At 44.0% G+C, this 27,164-nt stretch overlaps 3 protein-coding genes and 1 pseudogene across 23 annotated transcripts in view; 2 read left to right on the forward strand and 2 right to left on the reverse strand.

Moving 5' to 3' along the window:
- The first annotated feature begins 376 nt into the window (after window positions 1–376).
- Window positions 377–14,516, forward strand: LOC110495688 (uncharacterized). Of its 8 annotated transcripts, XM_021571068.3 has the most exons (12): window positions 604–743; window positions 2,533–2,629; window positions 8,482–8,559; window positions 8,744–8,900; window positions 9,037–9,172; window positions 9,270–9,431; window positions 9,684–9,752; window positions 9,880–10,074; window positions 10,216–11,620; window positions 11,907–11,951; window positions 13,203–13,813; window positions 13,977–14,516. In XM_021571068.3, the coding sequence occupies exons 3-12, from the start codon at window positions 8,511–8,513 to the stop codon at window positions 14,133–14,135; spliced, it is 2,988 nt and encodes a 995-aa protein (XP_021426743.3). In that variant the 5' UTR covers window positions 604–743; window positions 2,533–2,629; window positions 8,482–8,510; the 3' UTR covers window positions 14,136–14,516. The 8 variants fall into 8 exon arrangements, with proteins under 8 accessions (XP_021426742.3, XP_021426744.3, XP_021426745.3 ...); XM_021571067.3 differs by lacking the exon at window positions 2,533–2,629 and having other exon boundaries at window positions 377–743; XM_090207928.1 differs by lacking the exon at window positions 11,907–11,951.
- Window positions 14,517–17,640: 3,124 nt separating this feature from the next.
- LOC110495691 (unc-50 homolog (C. elegans)) lies at window positions 17,641–22,106 on the forward strand. Of its 2 annotated transcripts, none has more exons than XM_021571073.3 (6): window positions 17,641–17,740; window positions 18,395–18,663; window positions 20,337–20,457; window positions 20,630–20,769; window positions 20,856–20,963; window positions 21,667–22,106. In XM_021571073.3, exons 2-6 carry the CDS (start codon window positions 18,399–18,401, stop codon window positions 21,801–21,803), a joined length of 771 nt encoding a protein of 256 aa, XP_021426748.1. In that variant the 5' UTR covers window positions 17,641–17,740; window positions 18,395–18,398; the 3' UTR covers window positions 21,804–22,106. The 2 variants fall into 2 exon arrangements, with proteins under 2 accessions (XP_021426748.1, XP_021426747.3); XM_021571072.3 differs by having other exon boundaries at window positions 17,646–17,744.
- Window positions 22,107–22,369: 263 nt separating this feature from the next.
- Window positions 22,370–24,020, reverse strand: LOC118941063 (nucleoside hydrolase-like; annotated as a pseudogene). Its single transcript, XR_016488643.1, has 4 exons — window positions 23,759–24,020; window positions 23,250–23,384; window positions 23,015–23,136; window positions 22,370–22,749 (listed from the first exon to the last, which is right to left on the reverse strand). The product of XR_016488643.1 is annotated as a nucleoside hydrolase-like (transcript).
- A 667-nt stretch (window positions 24,021–24,687) lies between these two features.
- Window positions 24,688–27,164, reverse strand: part of LOC110495689 (inositol polyphosphate-4-phosphatase type I A) — a 41,355-nt gene continuing 38,878 nt past the window's right edge. For all 12 annotated transcript variants that reach the window (XM_036952071.2, XM_036952070.2, XM_090207936.1 and 9 more), the window contains one exon: window positions 24,688–26,907. In XM_036952071.2, the coding sequence (XP_036807966.2) occupies window positions 26,775–26,907 (133 nt within the window). In that variant the 3' untranslated portion in view covers window positions 24,688–26,774. The remainder of the gene's footprint in view (window positions 26,908–27,164) is intronic.

The following is a 27,164-nucleotide window of genomic DNA, read 5'->3' on the forward strand; positions in this document are numbered from 1 at the left end:
ATATTGTTAGATAACACACAGGACACAGGATTAAACAGTGAAGTACACAGAGGGGGGAAAACATCCATGTTTGTAGGGTCTTGTCTTTCAAGCCTGTAGAAACCTGGTAAGCCCAGGAGGCTGTCAGGTAGACCCAGGAGGCTGTCAGGTAGACCCAGGAGGCTGTCAGGTAGACCCAGGAGGCTGTCAGGTAGACCCAATGCCTACAACGGGTCACTAATTACTACTTGTGAGAAAAGTGACTTATTCACTCTAATTATTAACTATTTATGAACACATACTGAGATACGTAACTGCATTCAGACATTTAAATACTTTTGAATGGGAGAACTTAGGAAATGTCTTTAAATGTAGACATTTGCCGAAGACCCTAAAAGGTATAGAGGGGATAAATGATGCAGGACAACACAACACATTTGTTCTCTGTACACAGTTCATTTAAGACAGCTTTCCACTCCTGTCGCTGATCCTATGAACACTACCCTTGCAGCGCCTCTCTCCTCTCTCTCTCTCTCTCTCTCTCTCTCTCCCTCTATCCACTCCCTCTCTCCCTTTCTGTCCTATCACCTCTCTCCTATCACCTCTCCTTCTCTCGTTCCCTTCATTTGCAGATGGCGGTGTAGTGAGGTGGCTGAGGACCAGTATGTGTGTGAGTGCGTGGAAGGACACATCCTCCCCTTGGAGAGAAAGAGAAACAGAGAAAGAGAGAGAGGAAGAAGAAGCAGCTGCTCTCCAGTAACAGGGTAAGACAATTCCACCCGACTGAACTTGACTCTTACTGTAAATGAACTAGAAACCACCCACAAACAGTTGTATCTGTTGATAAAAATGATAATTGATAAGATAATTTGCAACATATGATCTTCCATGGTGTTGTACAGTATTTCAACTGTTTCTTGTTCCATAACCTTTGAACTTTTAACTACAGTGTGTTGAGCACGAGTTCTACATTCCAAAATGGGATTAACTGATAAGAATCAAATCGTGTCTGATGACCTAAACAATAACAACTGTTATGATCTCTGGAGGTTTTTTTTTATTTATTTTTTTAGGACGTGCTAGGGTTTTGAAAACTCCAGATTATGTGTGATTATTCCACTGCCAAAACAGAAGCCTACAGATAGGCTTCAACCTGTTTCTGTAAAAACAACACTATGCACTCATCCAGCAAGAAGGATGACTGCCATTACAGTGTTTGTCTTTCCTAAGTTATCCTTCATTGTCATCTAATAAAACTGCCTTTGGTAAACAACACTGCTCTGTATATAAAGCATAATGCTGGTTGTGAACAGGACCAGAGTAATCGCTGATCATTCACTGGACAATCAGATTTCATAATGGCTGTTTGGTTAAAATACCTTAATTAAAGGGAGAGCACAAAACCATTGAGTTCCGGTTCATATTTCTTTAGTCTAGTACCCAGGGATAGATCATAGGGGGTAGCTCTCTACCTTAGTCCCTCCATTATCAACAGGTATTATCCCATATGTTCACTGCACTGCTGTGATGTGTGGAGACTTACTGAAAGTGTCAGGTCCCCTGGGCTTGTGTTGTTTGGCTCGCTGAGGAGTCCCTTGGCTCTCATTGTGCAGTGCTGTTACGTAGGACTTATCAGTCACACTTCCTTTTTAGAGGCTTTTTCCAGGGAGGGACCATGTTGGTACCTGGTTTCTATTTACTTACATGGTAAGTAAGCAGCAGTGGGGGCTGCTGAGGGGAGGATGGCTCATAATAATGGCTGGAACAGAGCGAATGGAATGGTATCAAACACATAGAAACCATGTGTTTGGTGTATTTGATACCATTCCACCCATTCCACTCCAGCCATTACCACAATCTCGTCCTCCCCAGGTAAGGTGCCACCAACCTCCTGTGGTAAGCAGGTCAAACGATGTTAAGATCTTCTATACTTTTGGGCCTCCCGGGTGGCGCAGTGGTTAAGGGTGCTGTACTGCAGCGCCAGCTGTACCACCAGAGACTCATTGTGTTCGCGCCCAGGCTCTGTTGCAACCGGGTGCGACCGGGAGGTCCGTGGGCCACGCACAATATATCCTTGACTCATCGCGCACCAGCGACTCCTGTGGCGGGCCGGGTGCAGTGCACGCTAACCAAGGTGGCCAGGTACACGGTGTTTCCTCCGACACATTGGTGCGGCTGGCTTCCGGGTTGGATGCGCACTGTGTTAAGAAGCAGTGCGGCTTGGTTGGGTTGTGTATCGGAGGACGCATGACTTTCAACCTTTGTCTCTCCCGGGCCCGTACGGGAGTTGTAGCGATGAGACAAGATAGTAACTACTAACAATTGGATACCACGAAAAAGGGGTGTACATTTTTTTTTTTTTAAATAGACCTTCTATACTTTGAGCAATGTATTTCTTTGTTTATTCTTTGTTTATTGTTCACAGCCATTTCCAGTCTAATAAATATATTTTTATTCAAATGGATTCATTTACACTCCGGAAACATTTAATCTGATTATTTTATTGTATGCGTGGTACTGTAAAAAGTAGATGGTTTCCTCTTATCTATACAGTAGCTCAGCTGTGGGGTTCCATCATAGCCTTGGGGGAACAACCGGCCATGCGGACGTCACTACAGGCACTCGAGGACCTGAGGTGTCGCAGCCGCAGGTGTGTGTGTGTGAGGTCTAAAAGGTTACACAAGTTCATCATCTCATTAAACAGTAATATACAGGCTTATCCTCGCCAGATCCACAGATAGACAGAGCCATGGATAGCCAGCCATCATATACAGTCTCTTGGCTTGATTTAGAATCTCAATAGACACCATGTTGACACTAAAAGTTACACCTGAGACATTGACACTTCTAGTTACAATGCAAATTAGAATGTTTTAATCATGGAACGTTTGGTGCCAACAAGGAGGATAGTTAGCTTAAAGGCTCTTCTACCACAGAGTGGAAGTCAGGAACCAATACACGCAGTCAGTCAGGAAAGCTAAGGCCAGCTTCTTCAGGCAGAAGTTTGCATCCTGTAGCTCCAACTCCAAAAAGTTTTGGGACACTGTGAAGTCCATGGAGAACAAGAGCACCTCCTCCCAGCTGCCCACTGCACTAAGGCTAGGTAACACGGTCACCACCGATAAATCCATGATTATCGAAAACTTCAACAAGCATTTCTCAACGGCTGGCCATGCCTTCCGCCTGGCTACTCCAATCTCGGCCAACAGCTCCGCCCCCCCCCGCAGCTACTCACCCAAGCCTCTCCAGGTTCTCCTTTACCCAAATCCAGATAGCAGATGTTCTGAAAGAGCTGCAAAACCTGGACCCGTACAAATCAGCTGTGCTTGACAATCTGGACCCTCTATTTCTGAAACTATCCGCTGCCATTGTCGCAACCCCTATTACCAGCCTGTTCAACCTCTCTTTCATATCGTCTGAGATCCCCAAGGATTGGAAAGCTGCCGCAGTCATCCCCCTCTTCAAAGGGGGAGACACCCTGGACCCAAACTGTTACATACCTATATCCATCCTGCCCTGCCTATCTAAGGTCTTCGAAAGCCAAGTCAACAAACAGGTCACTGACCATCTCGAATCCCACCGTACCTTCTCCGCTGTGCAATCTGGTTTCCGAGCCGGTCACGGGTGCACCTCAGCCACGCTCAAGGTACTAAACGATATCATAACCGCCATCGATAAAAGACAGTACTGTGCAGCCGTCTTCATCGACCTTGCCAAGGCTTTCGACTCTGTCAATCACCATATTCTTATCGGCAGACTCAGTAGCCTCGGTTTTTCGGATGACTGCCTTGCCTGGTTCACCAATTACTTTGCAGACAGAGTTCAGTGTGTCAAATCGGAGGGCATGCTGTCCGGTCCTCTGGCAGTCTCTATGGGGGTGCCACAGGGTTCAATTCTCGGGCCGACTCTTTTTTCTGTATATATCAATGATGTTGCTCTTGCTGCGGGCGATTCCCTGATCCACCTCTACGCAGACGACACCATTCTATATACTTCCGGCCCGTCCTTGGACACTGTGCTATCTAACCTGCAAACAAGCTTCAATGCCATACAACACTCCTTCCGTGGCCTCCAACTGCTCTTAAACGCTAGTAAAACCAAATGCATGCTTTTCAACCGTTCGCTGCCTGCACCCGCACGCCTGACCAGCATCACCACCCTGGATTGTTCCGACCTTGAATATGTGGACATCTATAAGTACCTAGGTGTCTGGCTAGACTGTAAACTCTCCTTCCAGACTCATATCAAACATCTCCAATCGAAAATTAAATCAAGAGTCGGCTTTCTATTCCGCAACAAAGCCTCCTTCACTCACGCCGCCAAACTTACCCTAGTAAAACTGACTATCCTACCGATCCTCGACTTCGGCGATGTCATCTACAAAATTGCTTCCAACACTCTACTCAGCAAACTGGATGCAGTTTATCACAGTGCCATCCGTTTTGTCACTAAAGCACCTTATACCACCCACCACTGCGACTTGTATGCTCTAGTCGGCTGGCCCTCGCTACATATTCGTCGCCAGATCCACTGGCTCCAGGTCATCTACAAGTCCATGCTAGGTATAGCTCCGCCTTATCTCAGTTCACTGGTCACGATGGCAACACCCATCCGTAGCACGCGCTCCAGCAGGTGTATCTCACTGATCATCCCTAAAGCCAACACCTCATTTGGCCGCCTTTCGTTCCAGTACTCTGCTGCCTGTGACTGGAACGAATTGCAAAAATCGCTGAAGTTGGAGACTTTTATCTCCCTCACCAACTTCAAACATCTGCTATCTGAGCAGCTAACCGATCGCTGCAGCTGTACATAGTCAATTGGTAAATAGCCCACCCATTTTCACCTACCTCATCCCCATACTGTTTTTATTTATTTACTTTTCTGCTCTTTTGCACACCAATATCTCTACCTGTACATGTCCATCTGATCATTTATCACTCCAGTGTTAATCTGCAAAATTGTAATTATTCGCCTACCTCCTTATGCCTTTTGCACACAATGTATATAGACTCCCCTTTTTTTTCTACTGTGTTATTGACTGTATGTTTGTTTATTCCATTTATTCCACTGCTTTGCTTTATCTTGGCCAGGTCACAGTTGTAAATGAGAACTTGTTCTCAACTGGCCTACCTGTTTAAATAAAGGTGAAATAAAAAATAAATAAATAAATAAATAAAATAAAATAAAAAGAGTGCATACGTAGTATACAGATGCCGTATCTTAATTTGAGCCAGTTAAAACAGCATGATAACAGCATATAATCCTGCAGCAACAGGAAATGTGAATTGTTATGTGGATTATAATTAATGAACATGTTTTGTAGGGGTTGATACGTTTATCATTAGGGCAAATCGAGTCTGACATTTTAAAGTGGAAATTACAATTCCTTCAACAACAGGATGATCAAATTAAGATATGGCATCTGTACTGTGCTGTTTGTAGCCAGCTGGATCAGGACTGGCCAGCCAACTTCAGTAATATCCTGTAGCTGCAGGATAGGATTTCACCAGACAGTACCCCTGCTGTTCCCTATTGTTGGGCTTGTTCTCTGCAGATATCCATTCTGCTGGGCACCAGGGTTCAAGGCCTGGTTGCTGTGTGTGGTTCAGTAGTTGGGTTGCTCAGTGAGCTGCACCGACCTTTAGTCTTCTACTCTGCTGGGAGATTATGTTCCAGTTGACAGCTAGTTGCAGAGCAGGGTTGTTGTATTAGACTGGGTTGTTGTATTAGACTGGGTTGTTGTATTAGACTGGGTTGTTGTATTAGACAGGGTTGTTGTATTAGACTGGGTTGTTGTATTAGACTGGGTTGTTGTATTAGACTGGGTTGTTGTATTAGACAGGGTTGTTGTATTAGACTGGGTTGTTGTATTAGACTGGGTTGTTGTATTATACAGGGTTGTTGTATTAGACTGGGTGTCTGTATTAAACAGGGTTTCTGTATTAGACTGGGTGTCTGTATTAAACAGGGTTTCTGTATTAAACAGGGTTGCTGTATTAGACTGGGTTGTTGTATTAGACTGGGTGTTTGTATTTAACAGGGTTGCTGTATTAGACTGGGTGTCTGTATTAAACAGGGTTGCTGTATTAGACTGGGTGTCTGTATTAAACAGGGTTGCTGTATTAGACAGGGTTGTTGTATTAGACAGGGTTGCTGTATTAAACAGGGTTTTCTGTATTAGACTGGGTGTCTGTATTAAACAGGGTTGTTGTATTAAACAGGGTTGTTGTATTAAACAGGGTTGTTGTATTAAACAGGGTTGTTGTATTAAACAGGGTTGTTGTATTAGACTGGGTTGTTGTATTAGACTGGGTTGTTGTATTAGACAGGGTTGTTGTATTAGACAGCGTTGCTGTATTAGACTGGGTTGCTGTATTAGACTGGGTTGTTGTATTAGACAGGGTTGCTGTATTAGACTGGGTTGTTGTATTAGACAGGGTTGCTGTATTAAACAGGGTTGCTGTATTAGACAGGTTTGCTGTATTAGACAGAGTTGCTGTATTAGACAGGGTTGCTGTATTAGACAGGGTTGCTGTATTAAACAGGGTTGTTGTATTAGACTGGGTTGTTGTATTAGACTGGGTTGTTGTATTAGACAGCGTTGCTGTATTAGACTGGGTTGCTGTATTAAACAGGGTTGCTGTATTAGACAGGTTTGCTGTATTAGACAGAGTTGCTGTATTAGACTGGGTTGCTGTATTAGACAGGGTTGCTGTATTAAACAGGGTTGCTGTATTAGACAGGTTTGCTGTATTAGACAGAGTTGCTGTATTAGACAGGGTTGCTGTATTAGACAGGGTTGCTGTATTAAACAGGGTTGTTGTATTAGACTGGGTTGTTGTATTAGACTGGGTTGTTGTATTAGACAGCGTTGCTGTATTAGACTGGGTTGCTGTATTAAACAGGGTTGCTGTATTAGACAGGTTTGCTGTATTAGACAGAGTTGCTGTATTAGACAGGGTTGCTGTATTAGACAGGGTTGCTGTATTAAACAGGGTTGCTGTATTAGACTGGGTTGTTGTATTAGACTGGGTTGTTGTATTAGACAGCGTTGCTGTATTAGACTGGGTTGTTGTATTAGACAGCGTTGCTGTATTAGACTGGGTTGTTGTATTAGACAGAGTTGCTGTATTAGACAGAGTTGCTGTATTAGACAGGGTTGCTGTATTAGACAGGGTTGCTGTATTAAACAGGGTTGCTGTATTAGACTGGGTTGTTGTATTAGACTGGGTTGTTGTATTAGACAGCGTTGTTGTATTAGACTGGGTTGTTGTATTAGACAGGGTTGTTGTATTAGACAGGGTTGCTGTATTAAACAGGGTTGCTGTATTAGACTGGGTTGCTGCATGTGGTTTGCTGGCTGGGTTCAGTGCACTAACCCTGTCTTCTCCCTGAGTTCTCCCTGCTTGGATACGTCTTGAAGAAAGATGGATTGGGGGAGTTTGGGGGTGCTTAGAACTCTGGTGAACCTCTGGTTTTTGTTGTCTTCTTTCAGACATTGTGTGAAAGAGCTGTCCGTGTGTGTGTCTGTGCATGTGTGTGCGTGTGCGTGTGTGTAAGCATTATGAGTCTGGGAAAGGTTGAACTCAGGTCGTGTTTAATTTGTCTCCTTGTTATTTAATGTCACATCACGTCACCAGTGGACTGCTAGGCAACTCCTATTCAGGACCAGGCACAAAGTCAACACAGGAGCTGAAAGCCTCTTGTCTGGTCCGCTTGCTCCAATCAAACGCTCCATGATATCTGCTGAAAGAGAAATACTGTTGAAACTAATTGGAACTGCTGACACAATAATCACTGAACTGGCAAACTTGACTTGAGAAAATGTTACATCAAATGAAAAGCGCTTATTTATTAACTATGAATAGCTAGAACAATGACAATAGCAAAGCTAATATCTAACGCCTGACAAAAAGTAGACCATTTATCAGGTTTGTTAGGTTTTATAAACGTTGGCTGAGTTCAGAGGTGTTATCAGCTTGTTCAAGGAAAAGAGGGTGTGAAACTATTTATTATCAATGAAGTAATTTACTGGTATGTCAGCTGGATAATCAAATGTGCTATAATTAAATATTAAATAAATAAATACATGTTATTAAAATACGACAACTCCAAAATCTGTTGAGACAATGTATTCAAATATATGTATATATATATTTTTAATGGTTTTTAGTATTTTTGACAGTAGTGCAGGAAATGTAAAGGGAGACAGCTAGTAAGAGCATAGACAGAGGGTGGCTGAGACAGGGCTCCAACCCACATCGCCAAGGGGGTATAGAGAGGTATATTTGGCAGTGTGTGCACAGTACCAATACTCAGGCAGTAAGTCTGAGGACAGTCCTGAAAGCACACTTTGTCCAGGGAGGGAGTGGTGTGATAGAGGTGAGCTGTAACCTGCAGTCTACTGGCTCCTGAATGGCTCACAGGAAGAGCCATTGTTCAAACAGAACCCTCAGGCGTTGCTAAATACTGGTTTTTGTCTTGCCCTGTCTCTCTTCCTAGGTAAGAGCAGCTAACTCCAGTCTCCTGTCATGGATACCAACGCTGGGGAAGTGGAGGACTCAGGAGAAGAGCTCACAGGTAGAACACGTCTACTTTCAAATGTAAACAGACATACGTAGCTGGCAAAGCATTCACTCCCAATGCACCATTCATATACAGTATATTATGCAATGCAAACAGGAATGAACTTCACAGCCAAAGTCTCATGTCTGACTCTGCAAACAAAACCAAATGTAGGACAGTAACTTCGTGGTGGTTTCAGGGAGGAAGAAGTCTCGGTTCAAGCTGCTGAAGAGTCGTCTGTTTGGCCGTCTGAAGAGGAAGGAGACTGAAGGACTGATGAAGCAGAGCCAGTCCGCCAGTGATGTCACTGCTGATGTCATAGCTCCGAGGGACGACGACTCAGAGGATGACTGTTTGTAAGCATCTGACCTCTTTCACTCACTGGAAATAGTAGCATGTCAAGTTGATCAAGTTATCAAGTTTTAGTAGCACGTCGACTGGGAAATACTGTATGTATGTAGTAAACATATTTTTGAACTGTGTCACTTACAGGGGCGGTCCAAATACACTGGGGTCCAGAGCTCTGTCACATGACAGCATCTTCCTGGCTGACCAATCACAGAGCTCCTCTGAGCCGACGAGGGTTCTGTCTCAGGAGAATGTACACAGCAGGATACGAGAACTGCAGGTGAATCCGTAGGTGGGAGGGTCCTTATAGTCTAATCTACTGTTGTGATTGGTCCAGGAGTGTGCTCATCACACATGCACTGTTTCTGATTGGGCAGCTGAAACTGCAGCGGCAGAACATGTGTCTGGGCCCTCCCCCCTTGCTGATCCCTGGAAAGAGAATGGAAGATTCCGGAGCTACCTCTGAGGATGATGGTTTACCCCAGAGCCCTCCAGAGATCTTGTTCCATGACCGAACAGCACAGGGGCCTTCCTACAAGGTGAATGGGGCTGATCACATTTACTGCACACACATAGATACAATTGATCTAACTTATATTTATCCAGGATAGTCTCATTGAGATAACATCTATTTTTAGAGAACAAACCTTGCTGTAGTCAGTAGAGTCTGTTGGTACACTTGCAAACAAAACACAATGTAATCATCACCATTATCATCATCATTCCTCATTACTCTTCCACCACCTTGTGTGACTGACTGATTGACACCTCTTCCTCCATTCCATCCCCAGTTCCCTGACACTCACAGGCACCATAGCTCTCTGAGTTTAGCAGGGACAGGAAGTGAGGAGGAGGAGCAGGTGATGCAACTTCCTGTCTGCGTTACACCACATCCCACATTCACATATTGATCATCCTAACAACATTCACCGAAAACATGTTTGTTGGGTCCATTTCAGTTGTTAATGTGCTTTTCTACTTTCTCAGTGCCTCTCCCAGCCCTCCTCCCGTCCTCTCTCCCCGAATCCTGCTTCCCCCTGTGATCCAGAGCCCTCCCCTGCAGTGGACTTTACCAGCCCAGCCCAGTACACTCCTAGCCTGGACAGCTCTGCCGCACGTCACCGCATGTCTGTTAAACCCAGGAACCAGAGGGCCAGCGCCAAGGGAAGGAAAGGTCCCCTGGTAAGATTTCACTGTGTAGTGTAACATCAAAACACCAAATAGTGGGTACTGGGCAGCATTTCAATCTCTAATGCCTTCATTACAGTGTAAATATAAGACCATGGTTTAACAGGCTGTTTTTCTTGTCTGTGTCATTACTAGAGAGCAAGCAGACTTGGCTCAGAGAGCCTGAGTGACCTGGACCCAGACCAGCCCCTGTCTGAGAGGGAGGAAGAGCAGGATGGAACAGAGGACGAGGACAGAGAGGAAGAGGAGGAGAGGGAGCGACTGTTCTCTTCATCTCCAAAAGACTCTGAGGACAAGCCCTGGCAGTCAATACCCCCTGGTGGTCAGAAAGAGGTATTACAAAGACAAGAGTCCTCCGAGACAGAGGGACGCGTCACCACCAACCCTCTCTACCTCCAGGCTATGACCTCTCCTCTACCAGAACCCATGACCAAGACCTCCATCCTGGAGACCCCGAGCCTGCCCACTCCCCCTTCAGCAGCAGTGGAGGAGCCACAGAAGCCCCCGGAACCTATCCGGGTCAAACGCCCAAGAACTCTCATCCAGGATAATTCAGACCGGGGAAGTCGGCCTGGGTCTACATCGGAAAATACCCTCTCCAGGCCTCTCAGTCCTGTCTATGGATCAGATAATGTCACTTCCATCACAAATCAACTGCCCTCAAAAGAGAAGCCAGAGGAGAATATGACCCCAGCCACCTCTAACAAGGGAGACAGGTTGAGCAGAAACACACAGGGTGTGAGCCTAGCAGACACCAGCAGCTCTACACACCACTCTGCTCTACCTACCCCTGCCTCTCGCGTTATAAGACAAACACAGAGACCTGCTTTTGAGAGAGAGTCTGTCAGAGAGACTACAGCAGTCCCACTGTCGGGCGTTAATGAAGAAACCTCCAAATTGGACCTGGTGCAGAGGACAACAGGGCCACCTACTGGCCCTGAAGACACACTGCCTGGAGCAAACAGTTTCTCCACCTCCTTGAGACAACGTTCCAAGAGCGCCACTGGCAGAGCCCAAACAGGGACAAGAAATGAGGAGATGAATGCAGAAGGAAAAGGAGGGGAGGGTTTGGTGGCCAAGAACCCTCATCAGGAGTCTGTCAGAAGGCAAGAGGTAAAACCAGAGCAGGTCACATTTAAAGGTCTGAAGGAAAACCAACCACAACCCTCACGTCAGGAGAGAAATGTACAAACAGAGGTAGAAGTAGTGGAGGAGACAGGACTGAAGGGAGGAGAGAAAAGGGATGGGCAGAGTGAGGGAAATGAGGAGAAGGAGCAGGAGCAGGAGAGGAGGAGTGCTTTCGGAGTGAAGCTGCGCACCACTTCTCAGTCTCTGAAGTATCGCTTGCAAAGGGACCAAGAATTCAGGGTTAAGTGTCCTATTGTCTCAACAACTGCAGAACCAGTCAAAGGCGAAATTGGCACAAGTTCAAAGGTCAGGGATGACTTGGCAAATAAGGCTTCGAGGAAGGGCCCGTCACAAGTGTCTGACTGCCCCCCCTCATACACCCCTGAAAGAAACAGACTCAACGTGAACCAAGGTACGTATGTCCTCTAGAACGTCGTCGATAGTTCAGCAGAGAAATTGAGCCTCGCGTTCAACGCTCTGAGTTGTTGCGGAAATTGACCTACTACGCTGTTTACTTTCTGAATCTACGTCATATCGCTGAGTCTATATTGAATAACTATTAACTTGAACTATGCACTAACTAACTTTGCGCTAACAAGGTGTTCTAGCTCACACGGTTGCAGCTATGTCAGTCTACTCAGGGCCCTGTTTCAATAGCATGTACTCACCTCTAGGCACTGTCTTGGTTCTATCCTTAGATGATGATGATACTGACCTGGTAGTAGATGCCTTTTCAGACCCAGGTAACATATATCCACTGAACCACTGAAAACTTCTCTAATAATCAATCATACAATAGTAGTTACAGTATAATGATCACTTCTGAATCAGTGGGCAATTTCCCCTCCAGTCAAAACTGGATCCAGTACAATAATGTATACTATATGTGCCCTCTGTAATTATTGGGACAGTGAAGCATTTTTTCTTCCTTTGGCTCAATACTCTATATATTTGGTCCCATATTCCTAGCATTCAATGACTACCTAAATCTTGTGACTCTACAAATTTGCTGGATGCTTACATTTGTGTTTCAGATAATTTTGTGCCCAATAGAATTGAATGGTAAATAATGTATTGTGTCATTCTTGAGTCACTTTTATTGTATATAAGAATAGAATATGTTTCTAAACACTTCTATATTAAAGTGGATGCTACCATGATTACTGATAATCCTGAATGAATCTTGAATAAGTAAGAAAGTTCCAGATGCACAAATATCCTACCCCCAAGACATGCTAACCTCTCACCATTACATTTTGTTGGGGGTATAATATTTGTGCATCTGTAACTTTCTCACTCATCACTATTGATGATTCATTCAGCATTATCCATGTATCATGGTAGCATCCACATTCACGTAGAAGTGTTTACAAACATATTCTATTCTTATTTTCAATAAACGTGACTCAATACATTTTTTACTATTCATTTCTATTGGGCACAAAATAATCTGAAACACAACCAAAACAAACAGAAAATGTACAAAAGTGCAGTCACAAGCTTGATGTAGTCATTGCGTGCTATTAATATGGGACCAAATACTAAACTTTGACTACTTTAATACACATAAGTGAATTTGTCCCAATACTTTCGCTCACCTAAAATGGGGGGACTATGAACAAAAACTGCTGTAATTTCTAAACGGTTCACCTGACATGAATGAAAATACCCTCAAATTAAAGCTGACAGTCTGTACTTTAACCTCAGAGTCATTGTTTAATTTCAAATCCAAAATTTGGAGTATAGAGCCAAAAGAAGAAAACATGCTTCACTGTCCAAATAATTACAGGGGCACTGTTTGTAATAAGATCTCTGTTTCACCTCAATCATAATATTGCCAATATCGACCAAACCAAATGAACCACAGAATAAATGAAGATGTTCTGATTAAATATTGGATTCACAACTCCAGTCATCAAACACCACAGTATCTTTTAAATACACTTTAAATAAAGTTTGACTTGATTTCAACAATGTCACCCATTGTTCCTCAGACAAAGGCCCATCCTCCAGACCTGCTCTGGGGCTCCCAAGATGGGCTGAGACCCCTGGGTCTAATGGGTCAGCTGGATCGGAGCCTGTCTGGATGTCCATGGCCCGGGAAAAGACCAGGAGTCTCCAACAGCATCTCAGTCCAGAGACAGTGCCCGGGACAGGGGGGACAACAACGCCCCAGTACACCCCATCACCACTGCCAGCTCCAACCCCAGCCCCACAGCCGAGATTACAACCAACAGCTCAGCCATCAACACAACCTCCATCACAATCACAGCCAAGCACAAAAACAGCCTCGCAAAAACAAACATCACCCCCAGTAGTACAACCCCCATCTCAACCAATACCAAGCGGTAGACCAATCCTACGGGGAATGCATCTGACAGCTAAACTCAAAACATTGCCTTCAGATCAGCCTAACACACAAACAGCATCACAACCGACACCACAAGGAACAGCTCAACAGCTGACACAACCGTCCTCCCAACCTCACACGCCAACCAGACCAACTCTACGAGGAGCATCTGAGAGATCCTCCACGTCTCTGAAGAGAGCTGAGAAGATGCCTGTGGAGAAATGGACAGAAAGAGCGCTCCCGACTGGGACTATGGTAAATATTTGACTGTGCCCCCACTAGGGTCAGACATTTTTCCTGGTCAGTTCAAGTGGTGAGGAAAAACAACTGACTCAACCAGAGTAAGTCTTCATTTTGTAACTAAGATGTAATGTGGCCAGTTTAGTAAGTAATATGTCATCTCTGTATTTTATCTTAGGAGGAATCTAGCAATGGTCAAATTGAGATTCACATCGCAAATCCTGAGATACCTTCTTCTTCATCATCATCATCCTCATTGTCACACCGGGGTCAGCCAACCTGGATGGAACTTGCCAAGAGGAAATCTCTGGCCTGGAGTGACAAGACTATGGACTAAGAGAAATGCGCGCGTGCGTGTGTGTTTGAGGGAGGTAAAGAGGTTCCTAAAGAGAGTAAGAAGAAGACTGAAATAAAATAATGATTTGTTGCTGACTATTATTTCAACCTACTGGATTCAGAGTTTAAAACCTCTTTCCCTTTACTATGCCTTACTCTTCTAACCATTACATTTTTAAAATTACTTATATTTCACATCGGCCAGACTGATGCTAAACTACTGCGCATAACAACACTAAACCAAGAGGTCTGGAATTTTATGGCAAGAGGGCATACTCTTGTTTGTTGCTGGTTCAAACTCTGATTCAGTTTTTTCACTGCTTTTGACATATCACTCCATGCTTGATCCCTGTTGTCTGGAATAAATATACTGTAAATTGTATTCTGACTAGTTTGAATTGTGTGGGCTCAATCAACCATCAATAAGCTATTATCAACCACAATGGGGCTGCCTCATCAATGGGGCCACCGTGGAAATGGTCAATAACTGCAAATTCCTTGACGTACATATCTCAGAGAATCTGAAATGGTCTAACCACACGAACACCATAGTGAAGAAGGCACGACAGAGATTCTTCAACTTCAGTATGCTGAAGAAATTTGCCTTGTCCTCGAGGGCCCTCATAGTGTTCTACAGGAGCACCATCGAGAGCATACTGTCAGGCTGCATCACAGCCTGGTACGGCAACTCCACCGCCGCGGACCGCAAGACTCTTCATAGGTTGATACGTGCAGCCGAACGCACCATTGGGTGCACACTGTATGCTCTACAGAGCACCTAAACTCAGCAAAAAAGAAACATTGTCTCACTGCCAACTGCGTTTATTTTCAGCAAACTTAACATGTGCAAATATTTGTATGAACATAACAAGATTCAACAACTGAGACATAAACTGAACAAGTTCCACAGACATGTGACTAACAGAAATTAAATAATGTGTTCCTGAACAAAGGGGTGGTCAAAATCAAAAGTAACAGTCAGTACCTGGTGTGGCCACCAGCTGCATTAAGTGCTGCAGCGCATCTCCTCCTCATGGACTGCACCAGATTTGCCAGTTCTTGCTGTGAGATGTTACCCCACTCTTCCACCAAGGCACCTGCAAGTTGACTGACATTTCTGGGGGGAATGGCCCTAGCCCTCACCCTCCGATCCAACTGGTCCCAGACGTGCTCAATGGGATTGAGATCCGCGCTCTTTGCTGGGCATGGCAGAACACTGACATTCCTGTCTTGCAGGAAATCACACTCTGGTGGTGGCATTGTCATGCTGGAGGGTCATGTCAGGATGAGCCTGCAGGAAGTGTACCACATGAGGGAGGAGGATGTCTTCCCCGTAATGCACAGCGTTGAGATTGCCTGCAATGACAACAAGCTCAGTCTGATGATGCTATGATACACTCCCCCCAGACCATTTTTTTCACCTTTATTTAAGTTCTCCTTTTACAATTGCGACCTGGCCAAGATAAAGCAAAGCAGTTCGACACATTCAACAACACAGAGTTACACATGGAGTAAAACAAACATACAGTCAATAATACAGTAGAAAAATAAGTCTATATACAATGTGAGCAAGTGAGGTGAGATAAAGGAGGTAAAGGCAAAAAAGGCCATGGTGGCAAAGTAAATACAATATAGCAAGTAAAACACTGGAATGGTTGATTTGCAGTGGAAGAATGTGCAAAGTAGAGATAGAAATAATGGGGTGCAAAGGAGCAAAATAAATAAATAAATACAGTAGGGAAAGAGGTAGTTGTTTGGGCTAAATTATAGATGGGCTATGTACAGGTGCAGTAATCTGTGAGCTGCGATGACAGCTGGTGCTTAAAGCTAGTGAGGGAGATAAGTGTTTCCAGTTTCAGAGATTTTTGTAGTTCGTTCCAGTCATTGGCAGTCACTGCTGGAGCGCGTGCTACAGGTGGGTGCTGCTATGGTGACCAGCGAGCTGAGATAAGGGGGGACTTTACCTAGCAGGGTCTTGTAGATGACCTGGAGCCAGTGGGTTTGGCGACGAGTATGAAGCGAGGGCCAGCCAACGAGAGCGTACAGGTCGCAGTGGTGAGTAGTATATGCGGCTTTGGTGACAAAACGGATGACGGACCCTCCACCTCCAAATTGATCCCGCTCCAGAGTACAGGCCTCGGAGTAACGCTCATTCCTTCAACGATAAACGCGAATCCGATCATCATCCCTAGTGAGCCAAAACTGCGACTCATCAGTGAAGAGCACTTTTTGCCAGTCCTGTCTGGTCCAGCGATGGTGGGTTATTGCCCATAGGCGATGGTGGGTTATTGCCCATAGGCGATGTTGTTGCCCGTGATGTCTTGTGAGGATCTGCCTTACAACAGGCCTACAAGCCCTCAGTCCAGCCTCTCTCAGCCTATTGCGGACAGTCTGAGCACTGATGGAAGGATTGTGTGTTCCTGGTGTAACTCGGGCAGCTGTTTTTGCCATCCTGTACCTGTCCCGCAGGTGTGATGTTCGGATGTACCGATCCTGTGCAGGTGTTCTTACACGTGGTCTGCCTCTGCGAGGACGATCTGCTGTCTGTCCTGTCTCCCTGTAGTGCTGTCTTAGGTGTCTCACAGTACGGACATAGCAATTTATTGCCCTGGCCACATCTGCAGTCCTCATGCCTCCTTGCAGCATGCCTAAGGCACGTTCACGCAGATGAGCAGGGACCCTGAGCATCTTTCTTTTGGTGTTTTACAGAGTCAGTAGAAATGCCTCTTTAGTGTTCTAAATTTTCATAACTGTGACCTTAATTGCCTTCTGTCTGTAAGCTGTTAGTGTCTTAACGACCGTTCCACAGGGGCATGTTCATTAATTGTTTATGGTTCATTGAACAAGCATGAAAAACAGTGTTTAAACCCTTTACAATGAAGATCTGTGAAGTTAGTTATATACAAATTATCTTTGAAAGACAGGGTCCTGAAAAAGGGACGTTTCTTTTTTTGCTGAGTTTACAAGACCAGGGGTCGCAGGAATGCCAAGAAGATCATCAGGGAGCCCAGCCACCCAAGCCATGCCCTGTTCTCCCTGCTTCAATCACTCAGAAGTGGGCAGTACAGGAGCATCATGGCAAAAACTGAAAGACTGGCCAATAGTTTCTACCCTCAGACCATCAGACTGCTGAATAGCCACCACTAGTCAGCTACCTGCACCCCGCTCCCCGCTCCCCCCTGCTACTCCATCTATGGACATTCGCCCCGCCCCCCAGTACTCCACCCATCGACATTTCTTGCATGTTGGAGCTCAAAGCCAAAGATTTTCACTCACACCTGCAACCCTGTACATGTGACTAATAAACACTCTGAATCACCTATGCTATACTGCTTTCACACGCATATTCATTATACTGTCCGCTTAATTTTAAAACACATGCAAAAATCCATATCTATTATTTTGGTTATGTCAGAGGGAGTGGTGATATGTTATGATAGATTGTACTACAACAAAGCTTGTTTAATTTCGTTTTGACTACAATTCCCAAGATGCAATGTCTAAGCGCCTCTTGGTCACTTACCGGAAGTTTCTACGTGTTCAGTTGTCCGGAAGAGCTATTTTTTACTGAGGAAAAGGAACTTTCTTCTAAAAATAGGAGGTTTAGTAGGTACGTTTATTCCAACATTCTTATCTCTGTTTGCAACTAAACCATACATTCTGTTGTAGTCTTGTCTAAGGTGCTACTAAGGCCAGCCAATTACATGTCCATCAAAGGGTCTATGCCACCGACCTAACGTCAGCTAGCCATAGCTAGCCACTTTGTTTAGTCTTACGTTTTGATATTCGCTGGCACAACTGACTTTAGTTTAAACAATATTGTTGGCAGGGAAAACCACAGTTTGCCAGCTGACGTTAGCTTTCAAGAGCCATCTAGCTAGCTACTACTAGTCTGTTAGCCTGGCATGTCAACAAAAATCTGAGCACAGTATATCACACTATCTGTCGTGACTGCTGGAGTGTGTTACAGACATATCAGATAGCTAGTAAGATGTCCAAACTAAACTACCGCAGACAGACTGACAGGATGGACAAGGTCATTTAGGAAATAATCAATGTGACTGTTGCAATGACTTAATGTAATTGCATGGTAAAAGTCATTATTGTACAGGTTCTTGGATGTTGACATAAGCTGACAGTACTGTGTCACCAGGTGAGGCCTATGCAGGGAGAAAGGGAAGACTGCACCTCCACTGTAAATCAAATTCTGTATATCTATGGCTCTGATTTGGTCATCGTGATGCTTCCTGTGTTTCCCAGCACTATGTTACCGACCACCTCGCCGCAGAACGGAAGCCTGAGCGCCCGCGATGCGGCACGCCACACAGCGGGCGCCAAGCGCTACAAATACCTGAGGAGGCTGCTGCACTTCAAAGCCATGGACTTTGAGTTTGCCGTGTGGCAGATGCTCTACCTGTTCACCTCCCCACAGAGAGTCTATCGTAACTTCCACTACAGGAAGCAGACCAAGGACCAGTGGGCCAGAGACGACCCTGCCTTCCTGGTGTTACTCAGCATCTGGCTCTGTGGTCAGTATCTTGGGTGTTTTTCACAGCAGTCGATCTTTAACAATCACCTGCCCTTTCTGAACAAGTGTGCTTTATAAAAACAAGGAGTGGGAACTGTGTAGCAATAGTTTGACCACTAAAATAACTTTTTGCAATTTAGAGAAAGTATAAATATGCACAACCCAACAAAAAGCAAAGCACCTTTAAAGCATCTTATTAAAGCTTTGACTAGAAATGAAGCAGCAACAGAAATCATTAACAAACTCAAAATAAGGCTTTCTTGTATAGGATGTAACCACCAATCAGACAGGAATGAATGTATCATTTGGAGTATTAATGCCTGGTTATGGGACCCTCTTTCCATTGGTCTCATCTCACATGTGATTAAAACAGATCAGAGACATAAAGAGTTTGTGATGAGACTGTGTAGTCTCAAGGAAATGTTTTGATGATCAGTTACTCCAAATGCTCGGCAGGTAGCCTAGTGGTTAGAGGGTTGGACTAGTAACCGGAAGGTTGCAAGATCGAATTCCCGAGCTGACGAGGTAAAAATCTGTCGTTCTAATAATACATTTAAAAAAATGATGAATGACTGAAAGAAATTGATAGTAAGAAGATTGGGAGCTGTTTTTGTTAGACTTATACAGTAAAATAAATAACAGACACAACACAGAGCTCCAGACAGTTTTACAACGGGTAACTAGCAATAGGCTGATGCTAAATATCTCAAACGAAGAGCATAATTTTTGGGACAAATCACTCGCTCAATGCTAAACCTCGTTTAGATCTATTATTGAATGATGTGGCTATTGAGCAAGTTGAGGAGATGAAACTGCCGGGTGTAACCCTAGATAGCAAGCTGTCATGGTCAAAACATATAGACTAGATGGTTGCTTAAATGGGAAGAAGTCTGTCCGTGATAGGGCGTTGCTCAGCCTTTTGACATCTGTCATCCAGACTGGTCCTACAGGCTCTAGTTTTGGAGCACCTGGACTACTGCCCAGTTGTGGCAAAGAAGGACATGGGTAAATTGCAGTTGGCCCAGAACAAAGCAGGCCGTATCTCACTTGGAGGGAAAGTGTCAGTAACATGCATGTCAGTCTCTCCTTTCTCAAAGTTGAGGAGAGATTGACTGCATCACTATTGGTCTTTGTGTGAGATATTGATGTGTTGAAGGTACCAAACTGTCTGTTCAAGCAGTTGTTACACAGTTCGGACACTAACCGGTACAACACAAGACATGCAAACAGAGGTCTCTTCACAGTCCCCAGGTCCAGAACAGAGGCTGGGAAACACACAGTATTAAATAGAGCCATGACGACATGGAACTCTCTGCCACCCCATGTAACTCAAGCTAGAAATAAAACCAGTTTAAAATAATAATAGCACACCTTACTGCGAAGAGAGACAGCCATTTTATATATCTTGTATTGCAACTTGCAATGTACTATGTATTAGACCTAGATATTGTATGTACTGATATGTATGCTGTGTCATTTTAAATGCATGTATTTCAGTCCTTAACTATGCATTATGCCATGTTTTATGTGGACCCCAGGAAGAGGAGCTCATGCTTTTCCAGCAGCTAATTGGGATCCTAATAAATAACATATATTACAAATTACAATATTATCATCTTTCTGCTTTTGTCCTGTGGCTGTGGTTGACACCGGTCTCTTGTCCTCTGTGTGTAGTGTCCACAGTGGGCTTTGGGCTGGTGCTGGACATGGGCTTTGTGGAGACTCTGAAGCTGCTGCTGTGGGTGGTGTTCATAGACTGCATCGGCGTGGGCCTGCTCATCTCCACACTCATGTGGTGAGTAGAGATTTACAGAAAGAGCTAGATGGAATGGCTGGAAGCATCATATTGTGTGTATGTCTATCTGGTCCCTTCAGATACAGGGTAGAGGTTGTCTTCGGGCTGTGCAAATGTTGGTCCTTCCCCATGCTCTTCTAAAGGCCCTTTCCTGTCCGTGCTGTATCCCCAGGTTCATCACCAATAAGTACCTGCTGAAGCCGCCCAGTAAGGACTATGATGTAGAGTGGGGCTACGCATTCGATGTGCATCTCAATGCCTTCTACCCCCTGCTTGTCATCCTGCACTTCCTACAGCTCTTCTTTATAAACCGTGAGTGCAGACTTGTTATTACACATTTCTAACATGTTACGGTGTTATTTGTTGTAACGGTGTCTGATCTCTGCTGTTTGTTTCAGATATCGTAGTGATAAACTCAGACTGGTTCCTGGGGTACTTTGTAGGGAACAGTCTGTGGCTGACAGCCATCAGCTACTATCTATACATTACATTCCTGGGATACAACGGTGAGGCCCCCTATAACAGTTTTATCAGAGATGTTTTTATAACTTAACCAAGATAGACCACAGCCTGTCGTTTCCAATGGGAACAAATGAGTCATAGTGGGCAGAACAAGCAAGGAGGTGGGCATAGCCAAGCACGAGCTAGCGAGATCCTATTGGCCCGTTCTTGCAAACCTACTCTTAAGTGTCCATGTGCTATAACTCAATTCGCCTTTGCACTCCTAAACAATGTGTTTTTTTACGACTTTGGCAAAGGGTAAAGTCTACAAGACTTAGTCCACAAGATTCTCGTTTTGGGAACAGAAAACTGTATTGAGATCAAATGTTTCAAAACTTGCAGAATGTCAGTCATCCTTCCTCTGCTGGCCACTGGGCTTTAGTTTACATTCCAGTCATTTAGCAGATGCTATTACAGGGGCAATTAGGGTTAAGTGCCTTGCTCAAGGGCATAGACAGATTTCCCCCACCTAATCGGCTCAGGGATTCAAACCAGGGCCCTTTCGGTTACTGTCCCAATGCTCGTAACCACTAGGCTACCTGCCGCTTCCTCTCACTACCATATTTGGTAGTGAGTGGAAATGACAAGCGGATGCTACACATTTATTTGTTCTGTGGTTTTATTCACCTTTAAGGGGGTGAAACCATCAATGGTTACGTCTACCAACTGTATATTTACCCCAGTTCCTCTCTCGCTGTCCCTCCTCAGCATTGCCCCAACTGCAGAACACAGTGGTTCTGCTCTACCCCTTCGCCCTGCTAGTTCTCCTCTACATCCTCTCTCTCTCCCTGGGATGGAACTTCACCAAGGGCCTCTGCTGGTTCTACAAGTACCGCGTCCAGTAGACACTAGTCAGGACCAGAGCCCACAGACAGTCAGGTGGCTCTGAGGACTCATGGACAATGTTTTCATTCTGGAATGTGATTGGATGGGGTGATGCAGTTTTGTATACTTTGTAAATAATACTTTGGCTGTAAGATACAAATTGTGGTTTGTTTTTATTTTTTATTTTAAACATGACGTACTGAAAAGCTTGTTTATTGAAGAGAAAGAAGTAATGAAAAGTGGTGAATTTGTATTTCAATTGGACTAAGGGGCGTTTCTCTGAGTACATTCCTGGGCACTTTCAATAAAGAGGCTTTACTTCATCCCCCTTTTCATTAACAGGAAAGAAATGCAATCTAAAACAACTGATATCACTCATGGACATTTGCTGTTGACCTCATAATATATATATATATATATATATATATATATATAGTAAGACAACTGTAGAATATTTATTTCCTGATAAAGTAAAATGGTGATTCAGAACATAATGGTAAGTCAAAACAGACACATCCACCACCTCAAACTGTCTCCCTCTTATCAAGATCTTTACGAAGAGTGGAATTTGAGCCCTCCCCTATAATTTTGTAAAAATAAACAATTGAAAGAAATATGGGACAGCGGTATAGGTGTAGTTCCCTTATTACTTCAGGGAGTCCATCAACATCTCCTTGAAGCTCTCCAGGTCCACTGTCCTCATGATGACAACTTGGTGCTCCTTCTCCAGGACCATCATGCCCCGGGTGTAGGTCCCCTGAAGCTCCACCGTAACCGCCACCGGCTGACACCCACACGAAACCGTCATTGATGGCTGCCGCCATGGCGTACGAGTCGCACGACAAAACCCGGGCCAGCAGTCATCTCCCGTTGGTAGCGAGCACAAGTGGCCACGGTGTGTTTGAAGATGCTCTTCACGAAGCGGGCCTTGTCTGAGTCCCGGGCCAGCCAGTTGTCACAGAATGACTGCAGGGTGCAGATTAGAGACGGATTGGATAATTGGGTTTGGAGAAAAGACTAATCAATTTGCTCAAACAAAATGTAATATCTTTGTAAAAAGGCTGCAAGAGATATTTTGATAGTAATGAATTGTCTAAGTAAACCAGTGGCTGCATCTCAATAATTAAAAGTGGCCACCTCTCCTTGTCTCATTTCCTCCCATCTGCTCTGATGTGAGAGCTGGACCAATGCTTAGTCTGAAAAGGTAGATGACCAGAACCTGTGGTCTTACCCATGGTAGCTTGTTCTCACAGCAGAACTCACAGGTAGCGATGTAGGTTGGACAGAAGAAGCGGTTCAGGACGATGTAAGCAGCCTCCGGGTCGGCAGCAAAGTTGAACTCTGCACACACAAATAACAATATCCAAGAAACATATGAAATTATATAAATAATAACGTAACATCCTACCAGGTCAATTGACTGTATGACAAAGTATGTTGATAACAAGTCCCTAGGCCTATGTAAATTGCATTATAGACAAAGCCCTTACAGTCAGTGTTGCCTCCCATGATGAAGAGACCTTTGAGTTTCTGAGGGAGGGTGGGGTCAATCTTCACTGCAAGGGCCAGGTTGGTCAACGGGCCATAGCTACCAGGCACACCTGGACAGAAACAACACTGAGTCAATCCAGACATCTACTATGAAGGGACAAAAAATGCCCTTAACACCTTGGCAACAAAGCACTAGACCTCGTTATAAACTGGTCCTCAATATCTCAAACTAAGAGCACTGTATTCATTAAGTGCTAGACCTCAGCTAGACCTCAGCTGAATCTGGTAATGAATGGTGTGGCTGTTGAACAAGTTGAGACTAAATTACTTGGAGTTACCTTAGATTGTAAACTGTCATGGTCAAAAATATAGATTCAATAGTTATAAAGATGGGGAGAGGTCTAGCCGCAATACAGAGATGCTCTGCTTTTTTGACACCACTCCAAAATACAATTTCTGCAGGCTCTAGTTTTGTCTAGTCTTAATTATTGTCCAGCCGTTTGACTTTTTCAATTGTTCTTGCGTCGCGGCGGTAAAACTGGACAAAATTCTCATTTTCGAATGCGGTGAGCGCATTATTAAAGTCTGTATAATTTGAGTATGTCGACCCAACATTAAGAGAAGCCATTGCTCTGCGCGAAATAAAGACGTCCGTTCACGTAACCGCAGCCACTACTATAGAGTTCTTCTTATTCCCCCCTTTTTGTTCGTTCTTCAGTGTGCAAACCAGATGTTGAGTGCATTACTGCCACCGTCTGGACTGGAGTGTGATCGAGAGTAATAGACCACATGAATGCCAAGGCTGTATTCGTAGCAGACTGTGTAGTTCTCCAAAACATTTTCCTAACTCAGTCAAACGTATTAAAACACCACATCTTTGGACATATCCTGAACAGTGGAGGAAAATATGTATATATTCCAGAGATGTTTTAGTCAAAATAAAGTGCGTCAAATATTAATGATTAAATAAAAATAAACCCAATTACCTCCACCTCTGGAAACGAGACGCTGATCTCCATAGTGTGCCGTATGCCAATGGGGCTGCCATTGTCTTCAAGTAGCACTGTATTTTAGGAATCAAAATGTGTTGAACCTTGTTTCTTTCTAGTTGTGACTATGAGTACGTCTTTGGATCACACCACAGACATAACTGGCTTCATATCTCTACAGCTTTGCTACTGTATAACAAGTGGCATCTTGCAGAGAACAAAAAAAAAAATCCTAGTAAACAGACACAAGGTCTTTTGTTTTACTGTGGCTGTGACCTGGCTGGATGACATTTCACTCTAGCTGGAGTCACCCAGAGAAGATTCTGGAATACAATGAATTGCAGCAATTGGAAGAACGGAACATTCCAACACCCAACATCTTGATGTAAACTTTCAAGTCTTCCATTACAAAGACAAAAACAAAGACGTTGAACATTATTTTATTAGCGTCAGATATTGATGAAAGCTTCATCTAAAGCAACAGTCAGGCCTATACAGATATCCTCTTTGTGCAGGATACAAGATATGCTCATTACAATAGAAAGAAATACAAATCCAATCCCAACACTTATTGAATTATACCCTATAGTATAGTACATAAATGCAAAATAAAGTCTGCAGATAGTAAAATATGTTTCCAATAATACTAAAAATATTTATGAGCATGAAAGACACTAGAGTAAACAATACAATAAATGTACACAAACTGCATCTCAGTTGAGTTTATGGGTCGTGTGCAGTACAGAAGTGCCTGTTGAAAAGCAAACATATGTGAAGCTTTGCTACATATACACACACACACATATGACTCATTTGTAGGGTCAAGTCTCCTCTGGCTCAATTGTGTATCAAATTGCAATCTCATTAAATGTTGCAAAACAGAAAGTCAACATTGCCGCTCGGTGGTGAAAATAGACATGACAAATCTGTTGTTGTTGAGCAGCACAGTTTCCAGATTAACGTACAATGTAACTCCCATACCAATAACATTCTACTGACTATTTTACCCTGGTCAACAACGCCTGCCAACAAGACAATCCTAAAATAACAGTGCAACAAATGCAGAAAATGATTTTAAAGAAAAGTGCTTCTTGGGTATTTAAATGGTTTCCTACTGGCCTTTATTTTAAGTAATCTACTCGATTTCCTTTACAAGTCAATCTTATAATGTGTTATGTTTCATTTGCTACCCTCAAACCCAACTTTTTCCAGAAATTAACTTGGAAAAAGAGGGAAGTGGATCTTTCTAGAACATTCATAGCTTTTTCCATATTCCTCTAAGTCTTAAAGGAATAGTTCAGGATTTTGGCAATGAGGCCCTCTTTGTGCTAAGCTAGTTAGCATTGGCTCGCGAAACTACAGCTAACTTCACCCGACTCCCGGGTGAACTTGTGCCAAAATCCCAAACTATCCCTTTAAGACAGTGCTAAGACTTCACAGTGAGCTGCCAGATAATGCCACACAGCTAAATCCATTCACAATCACAACCCTTCATTTGGCAAAGAAGTTAAACGCAGGCTTTACAGATATGAAAAGGGAAACAGGACATACGCGTCAGACACTGAAAGCTCTGGTTGGTCTTGGGTTGCCATTGCAGTCGGTGGGACGTCTCTCTACAGGGTTTCTTAAACTATGGGTCGGGTTCCAAAGTGGGCCCTGGGCATGCAAGAGGTGGGTCGTGAGTTATGAGAATACATCTCTAATCACGCACTATTTCGTCTTCATTTGGGTCACTGGTGAACCATTTGGGTCACAGGAGGATGGTCAATTTCTTATTCAGTTCTGGAGCTGAAAACGTTGAAAGAACCCCTGCTCTACAGGATTAGATTACTGCTAAATCCACGTGGGGAAGGAATCCTTCATCAAGTCCATCAGACTAGCTTGACTTCCACAATGTGTAGTCCATACGTAAAACACTACCTAAATAAGAACTCTGAAATGCATAGGCTCTGGCCAATGATGCCAACCAAATGTACGAATCCCAGTTTACATGTTAACTATGGGTTGAGAGACACGACTTTGAACATAGTCAGCATGAAGTAGCATCGTCCCAGGATGAACGTTTGGTGACCTATAGATGGCCTGAGGCTCTGAAAAGAACTAAAAGTCATCACTGTGTATAATGGTAAAGAATCAGTGACCGTCTTTTCAGGAAAACGACCTCCTTGCTGTATCTTGACTACTCTAAAAATGTGATGTAACCAGACAGTGTTGTCACTAGTCCCACCTGACTTATCTACAACTTCAGAACAATCTAGAAAGGTATGCATGTGAGGTCTGAATAAATGGTATATCGTTTCTCAACCAGTAGTGGTTTGGCATTTTCCCCATTCCATAGTTTTTGCTATTCTTCTTTGAAATGGAAAATATGCATTGATTCAGTGCACAGGCATTTACCACAGGACCTCCGCAACTACCGTAGGTTGAAGACCATCTAACCATTGATTCATTTTTTTTATGCTGCCATTGTTGTTGCTGTCCCTATTACAATAGAATAGATTATGATCCAAATCAAGTGTCAACCTTCCCAAACGTTCCGTCGGGGGGCCTGTAATGTTTGGGGAAGGCCTTGAGCTGCAGACAGTTAAAAGCATACTTGCGACATCCCACGTTCTTCATGGTATTCTCCCGTCTGCAGCCCTCACTGGGAAAAAGGAGGAGGAGGGGAGGGGGGGCAAGCACAGAGAGAGAGGATGACAGCAAAGTGAAGAAAACAAAACAAAAAAGGGCTTGTGTTAAAAGACAATGAGAAACCCAAAAACCAACCAACACATTGACGCCACTGTCAAAGAAACATGGGGGCAACAGCTAAAGCGAACGGACAGATTGTCCTGGGAAATATCGGGATGTTGTTGGAGGGAGCGGTACAGAACTCTAATACTGTGTACAGAAGACCTGCTT

Source organism: Oncorhynchus mykiss, chromosome 18, assembly GCF_057628025.1.
Source record: "Oncorhynchus mykiss isolate SJ-2025 chromosome 18, ASM5762802v1, whole genome shotgun sequence".
In the NCBI taxonomy this organism is placed as follows: domain Eukaryota; kingdom Metazoa; phylum Chordata; class Actinopteri; order Salmoniformes; family Salmonidae; genus Oncorhynchus; species Oncorhynchus mykiss.

Excerpts from the sequence above, each read along its gene's own strand:
- LOC110495691 (XM_021571073.3), top strand. The coding sequence starts at position 18,399 with ATGTTACCGACCACCTCGCCGCAGAACGGAAGCCTGAGCGCCCGCGAT. Across the intron at positions 20,458-20,629 it reads CTCATCTCCACACTCATGTG|GTTCATCACCAATAAGTACC; the intron begins GTGAGTAGAGAT and ends CTGTATCCCCAG. Across the intron at positions 20,964-21,666 it reads TACATTCCTGGGATACAACG|CATTGCCCCAACTGCAGAAC; the intron begins GTGAGGCCCCCT and ends GTCCCTCCTCAG.
- LOC110495688 (XM_021571067.3), top strand. The coding sequence starts at position 8,511 with ATGGATACCAACGCTGGGGAAGTGGAGGACTCAGGAGAAGAGCTCACA. Across the intron at positions 11,952-13,202 it reads AGATGCCTTTTCAGACCCAG|ACAAAGGCCCATCCTCCAGA; the intron begins GTAACATATATC and ends ATTGTTCCTCAG. Across the intron at positions 13,814-13,976 it reads CGCTCCCGACTGGGACTATG|GAGGAATCTAGCAATGGTCA; the intron begins GTAAATATTTGA and ends ATTTTATCTTAG.